The 7,077-nt window shown below is 35.0% G+C and overlaps 1 protein-coding gene across 1 annotated transcript in view; it reads right to left on the reverse strand.

Annotated features, from left to right (window-relative positions):
- The window catches only part of LOC108572710 (ras-specific guanine nucleotide-releasing factor 2), a 78,032-nt gene extending 71,332 nt beyond the window's left edge, over nt 1–6,700 (reverse strand). Inside the window, exons 1-3 of the mRNA XM_017934986.1 lie at nt 6,555–6,700; nt 4,141–4,271; nt 880–996 (exon numbers count right to left, since the gene is read on the reverse strand). Of these exons, the coding sequence (XP_017790475.1) occupies nt 880–996; nt 4,141–4,271; nt 6,555–6,582 (276 nt within the window). The 5' untranslated portion in view covers nt 6,583–6,700. The remainder of the gene's footprint in view (nt 1–879; nt 997–4,140; nt 4,272–6,554) is intronic.
- Between the last annotated feature and the right edge of the window lie 377 nt (nt 6,701–7,077).

Consider the following 7,077-nt stretch of genomic DNA (forward strand, 5'->3'; position numbering starts at 1 on the left):
CTACCAAACAGAAAATGGATCAAATTAAAGCCCTGTGCACACTGTTTCTTCGTTGTGCGAATGCAAGTCTATTTTTACACGTCGATTTTCTCCCCTTTCAAAAATTAGACGAAGTGTTGCAAGCATGATGAACGCTGTTTTTAATTTGTGTCGATTTTACGGAGAAATATAGAACAGTTGAAATATTGGAATAATTAAAAATATGGAAAATTAATAGTTATTGCTAATAAGTCTATATGTAGGAAGGAGCTTAGAAAACATTTGAGGTTCAAGCTCTCCCCTCTCTCTCTCTTCTTCTTCTTTTCTCATTTTTGGGTACACAAAGGGTTCCTCAGATAAATTAGGATAGCACCCTAATCTAATCGTTCTTCTGTCTCTTAACACTAAAGTTGCACACTTCAAATTCTTAGCTTCCACTCTAAACGTCCTAATAGTAACTTTTGAACTCTAAGTGAAAGTCTAACCACTGCACAAATCAAACTTCAAAGAACACTCAGAACTCCACAACAACAATTATCCAAAAGGACAGAATAAGTTCTCTTAAGCAAATACTTAATTTCACCACACTCTAAAAACATATTCATTTCCTCGAGACTAATTCATACGCTTGAAAGGTGTCGTTCAGTATGAATCTTCTGTTTCTTTGCAAAATGGAATACAGCCTATCCAGGTCCCAGGGGCAATCAAACACAGGTCTAAGGAGTGAGATTAATGTTCCAAAGTTTCTTCTACCAGCTCGTCCATGGTTAAAATGAACTCTACTTAACACGTTGTAAACTGTTCTTGAAAAAATTTCCAACAAACTTTCCATCTTTCCATATTCCTGGAACTCTGTACGCTGGGTATAGTGTGCGAAAGCTAAAAGCTACATTCACTTACCTGTTTGTCTGCTTCTTTTCCTTTTGCGGTAATGAGACGATCGCAGTAACAACCCTCCAACATAACAACACCGCTGGGCCTCGAACAGGTTTCGTTTTCGTAGTAGAACAATAAGTTCTGAAACAAACATAACCGCCGTTATTCGTCTGCGAGACAAACTGGAGAACATTCTGTTGAGCTTTCGTGGAGAGGAACATCTCGAGGTAATTTTCACCGATTTTTACGAAACTCTGGTGTACGGTAGTTTTAAAAAAATATTCGACACCTATTTTTCTAGCCAAGGGATGAAAATCACTATCAGAATATATTTAGTGTAATATTTTGAAAAAATTTAGAGATAGAGAAACAGTGTGAATTGGCAAATTTTGTATTTTTCGACGACAAGTTTGAAAAAAAAAAAGGGTACTAATTTTCACTCGGTATGTTTATTACCCTCGTCCTTTCAATGTGGACGATTGTGGATAAAGAAAAATATGTGTGGAATATTTTTTTGAGATCTACCATATACCAAAGTTTCATTAAATTCGGCGACTTTCTCTTGTAATACGTTATGACATTGATAAAGAGGTCATTTTCCTATGTATTACATGTTAAAAATTATAATTAGATATTTGGACTCATTTCTGTGGGTATGAACACGAAAAACAGAACCAAATCGAAGTATTTTCGAAATTATAAAGTATCTAAGTGTGAACTTTCGTTTAACATTGTTCAGTGACAATATTCTAATTATAAAGAAAAAGAAAATAAAATTAAGTTTAATTTAAAATTTCTAACGATATATCTCTGATATCTAGAGTGTTTCGTTGTATTTGAAAGAATCATGCATTTAAGGGTTAAATTGTCCCAATGAATTGTCCGAATTGTCGGTAGAATTAGTGTTTGAAGAAGCTATTCGATCTCCACGCTGAAGAAAAACGCATCGCGATGGTCTCGAAACATCGGAAAGAGACGAAGAAAACTGTAACAATGGCTCAACTGAAGCACAACTTGACGAAAGATTGGGAGTTAATCGAAGCATCAAGCTTAAAGAGAACTTTTCAGCGTGGTTCAAGTGCGTTCCCAACAAACTTCCGCACAAATTGTAGAAAACGCAAAGCTTTTGACTCTTTGCCGAAGCGAACGGAAGCTCGCGCGATGACACACATGAAGATCGTTTACGTGAAAGTTTTCTTCTATGGATAAAGGTACATAGTTTCTTCTGTGCGATAATGTTACTTGTAACTTGGAGAGATTGTGTTTTTTTTTTTTGTTATACAGAGTGGACGACGTAAAGCAGGCTACCTAATTATTTTCTCTAGCTATGGTGGTACGAGAACTATTTTATACGTAATTTAAACAGTCTCAAAGGATGAATAAGATGGAAGAAATTGCAAAAAATAAAAGGAAACTTCAGATATGATTGAAAAATTTAGGGTCCAAGGCTATTTTAAGCTCAATCGAAAACACTTTGTTCTTCATTTTTAATTATTTTTCAACGAAGTGAAGAAGAATTTGTCTTTTACTTGAATAATGTTTACATCTAATTTTCTCGAATGATTTTAAAAATTACCGATTCCTGTTGATTTAGTGATCAATTAGGAAAATGTCGAAACTTTGAAACATTAATATTTCAAAAATTAGTTCCAAGCGCTTGCCTACTTATACAGTAGCTCAACTTTTTGCATTCATTATCTGCACGGAGAAATTTCATGTGGATGTTGTGCATTCTGCAAACAACTGGAAATTAATTTGTATTGTACGAAACTTTGATATTCAAGCAAGTGCTATTTACCTGTTAAAATGTATTTCGTTTCAGCAAAGAAAAGTACCAAAGAAGAAGAAAAATAACTGCGCTTGAAGAATTGTACAGTTATTAGTAGGTAGTATTATGTAGCACAAGCAAAACAGTGTTGATTATGACAAAAATAACAAGAATCTTGAAACTAAAAATGAAGTATGACACTTAACCCTTGAAACTGATGGAAATTTATTCAAAATTTATTTACTTCTTCGATTTATTGAAAATTTATCAGGTAGTAAAGTGCAATAATTATTCTTAAAATTTTTATTTAAAAAATCAAAGATGACAAGATCAAAAGTTGCTTGTTGCTTACGTTGAAGATTTTGAGGAGATCTTTCAGAATTTAACATGATTGAAAAAAAATAATTTTTAAACAATTCATAATACTATGTCAGCTACAGATTTTAGCTACAATTAATTAAATAGACTACCAAATAAGAATTTCATTTAATAACAGAATCTACTTTCGTATATAACAGTTTTCATTTTTAATCAAATCTTTATGACCCAACTTATGTTCTTTATTCCGCTTTACGCAGGATTGAATTTATTCAAAAGGGAGAGTGGCTTACGAAAGCTATTTAAATCAAGAGGTCGTATACGTACACTACCAGCCAAAAGTTTGAAACCACCTGTCAATTGTCTTTTCTTCGTTTCGATTGATTTGAGTAATAAAAAAAGATCGTTGAAACATTCTTAAAGTTACTAATTTTTTCTGGAAACTTTGATACTTGCAGTGCGCAATGATCTCAAACTTTTGGCCGATAGTGTATATCTCGACTTTTAATCATTTCAACAACTTCAACGTTGACCTCGGATCGAAGTAGAACAGAGGGAACAAAAGTGTCGTGTAACAAAGGATTAAATGAATCTTAACCCTTTCGCTGCGGCAGTTTCTACTAAAACATACTTAAAAACTTTTCAGTACGTAGCGCACGTCGCAGACGATAGATGTTCAATCGTGGACACGAAATATTTAAAAGTAAAAATTTCAAATTTATCGTTTTTAAATTTCTTTTACTAAATTAAGGTGGAAGTGCGCAAAGGGCAAAAATTGAGGCTTAAATTAAGGTGAAAGTGGCCACAAAGAAAAAATATTCAAACAGCCTATAGACTTCAAGGACACAGCGTGAGCAAATTTTTAAACAGCCTACAGGCGCCACAGACAGCGCCAGAAAATTTTTAAACAGCCCACAGGCGCCACAGACAGCGCCAGAAAATTCTCAAACAGCCTACAGGCGCCAATAGCAACGAAATTCTTTACACTGTTCTGTGACGACGAGCCTAAGTTCTTCTATCGTGCAAACCCGTTAATTAAATATCCTTCGGTTAGTCGCGCACAAGTGTTAATGACTCAACGGCGCTTAACTTTTCCGCTCTATCCGTAGATCTGCGAGGGCGTGCGGTTTTCTTTCGCTCTTTTGGAACGAAATTGAAAAGAAAGATTAATTAATACGAACGAAGAGATATCGACTCACCTGATATAAAACGAACCATCGTAATTGCCATTTAGCCGAGTCAGCGGTCCGCTTGTGCAAATATCCAGTCAATGAGTGATCATAATGGGCTTTCTCTGAAAGCATGACGAGCTGCGAATCGTTCACCCTCACTGAAACATGTAATAAATATCACGTGTGAAATGACATGCCTGTTGCAATCGAATCCGCAATTCACTCGCAACGCAATGTCCCCGGACACATATTATGCACATCCTAATGTTGCCTCGTTAACGCGTTAGTGTTCTCCTATGTTGAATTTATTTGCAGTTAACAGAACGATGTAACGATAATGAGACATTTCAAACCGGAAAATCTCGCCGATTCGCCTATGTTCAATCTTTTTTTTTTTTTTAATTTAATAATTTATTCGCAGTTAACCGAACGACTCAGCAACGACGAAGCGTTTCAAACCGGAAAATCTCATTCGCTTTATCGATTCGGCTATGTTTAATTTGCTCGAATTTAATAATAGCGATGTTGCCGAGGATAAAACTGATATTTAAAAAAAAATTGCAGTAGTACTAGTCAATAATTAATTAATTTCACAAATTTAATTTAATTTTGACAACATCTGTTAAAATATTCGCTTCTCTGTTGTTTATACAAATTTCATTATATCCTAGATTAAACAAGCTTTGATTTCTTACGGGTTAAACAAAGTGGAAGAGGGCAGAAGCAATTGGCGAGAGAGATCTTAAAGCGGATCTTTTAGCAAACATTTCACGAGCTCGACGTTCATAAAGTTAAGGAACCTTCGACTCGTAAACGTTCCCGATCCACTCGATTCTAAAAAGGTTCCAGATTTGTTGCAGCTCGAGCTCAACTGGTGCTGTTACAGAATAGGTTCGCTGAAATTTCTTTCGTGTGACTGGCTATGGTAATGCGATTTTTATACAATCCGTCGTAAACAAGTTTCTTTAATTCGCCAAATATGTCCTTACTCCCAACAAACTATATTTCCTTGAATTTTCTGCTCGACTCTTCGAACTTCCTTTTTGGTAAAATTGCGATACGAAAAAGTACAAAGAGAAGCTAACGAAAAATATTATATCTGTGATCCTGTACCGTTTAACAGTAGCTTCTAGGAAATTGTTTCCGCGCAGAGAGTTCGATATTACGAATTTGAACAAATTCGCAAAACGACACTCTTGTTTTTCAGCATGCTCCCGAGCATTCGCGAAACTGGAAGTTACTGTTTTTCACCGGGAAACAGTTCGATGGAAATACGAGTAAAAGCTTTCTCACTCTCTGAAATACGAAATAAAAAATACAGAGATAGTGGAATTAAAGGGGCGAATTTTCAAGATTCCGCGACAGATAAAAGAGAGCACAGCTGCGTTAAATTGTTGTCACGGCTACCCCATAATTCCGTGCAACAACCCAGCGGGTGATTGGTAAAAAAATAAAAGAAAAAAGAACCGGACAAACGATTTTTATGTCAACAAAAATTGACGTCGAACGCTCATATTCTACCTTGAAAATTCGATGAAAGTAACGTTTTTTGTTTCGCAGCCGCGAACATACGTATGTGGAAAAATTTTTAAGAAATTCGTTTCGAATATTAATTCGCGCGTATTTTCAATAGGATCGTTTACATTTTACATAAATCAATTTCATGTAAAGATGGAAATTTTCAAAGAAGTGTAACGAGAACCATAAAGGCGTATTGATAAAAGTTCGCTGTAACATCGAAGTGGAAATATAATACAAGAATTTATTAACAAAATCTGCAGTCATTTTTAACGATGTAGAGATTTAATTTACGGTGAAATACAACCAGTTGAACGATACTTTTTCTGATCAAACTTTGTCGGTATATTCTCTGGATATAATTGATCGGAAAAAATTGGAGCACCCTGTAGATAATGAATTTCCTCGAGTAATTTAGAAGACAACAATTCAGTGTTATTTTAAAGAGAAAATGCTTTTAAGGTTAAATTACAATGTACAATGAAACTTAATTACGATGAAATATTCATACATAGGTATTCTTGAAAATTGAATATTTTTATTTTTAAGAAGTAATTATAGTAGATATGCTTCATTGAAATATTCCTCACGCGACTTAGTCGACAAATTCCTGACGAACAGTTTAATATTTTATTTTGCAATAATTTTGTAACATCTCGCAACGAAACGCAGAGTGTGTTAACCCTTTCGTTACGGCAGATTTTAGTACGTAACTCGCGTGACAAACAGCAGAGCCGCAAAATATTTTATTTTATAATAGTTGTATCGTTTTAAAATTTGTCTCTGAAATGAAGGATTAAATTAGGCTAGAAGTGCACCGAAAAAGCGCGAACAGTAACGCTAATAGGCGCCAACAGCAACGAAAGGGTTAAACGAGAAATAAATTTAAGAGAAAAATATGGAAAATCTGAACGATAACTCACCAGTTCTTTGCATCTTTGGGCTCAGCATAATGACAGGTCGTTATTAAAGGATGCTTCCTTTCGATGATCCCCGTGATAAATATTGATTGTCCAGAATACCTTGTATAGGGTACGATGACGTAGAAAATAGCACAGTGCTGTCGTAATATTGCGCACGAACGCTTATGATGGCGTAAGTACCTTAGGAACTCCAATTTCTTGAGTCTCCTCAACAATGTCTCTCCACGGAGCTAAGGAACACAAATAAAAAAGGAACTGTTGAACTTCTCGAGCTATATAAGCAACTTCCAAGTAGCTCTTAACAAGTCGTTTCTCCTTTGTAACGCCGCAGCGTGTGTCGTTAACTAAAAAGTTACAGATTACTGGTTATTGCAAATACAAAACACTTCTCTTTCGGGATGTATGACGAGCTTTGTTGTACAGAGTCTTCCAGATCTTTGCCAACATATTTGGAAAGTAATTTTATTTACTTACTTGTACGAGAAAATGTTCAATTAAATTACAAGAAATAAGCGAGTAATGC

The sequence above is a fragment of the Habropoda laboriosa genome, unplaced genomic scaffold (assembly GCF_001263275.1).
Source record: "Habropoda laboriosa isolate 0110345459 unplaced genomic scaffold, ASM126327v1 scaffold22, whole genome shotgun sequence".
NCBI lineage: Eukaryota > Metazoa > Arthropoda > Insecta > Hymenoptera > Apidae > Habropoda > Habropoda laboriosa.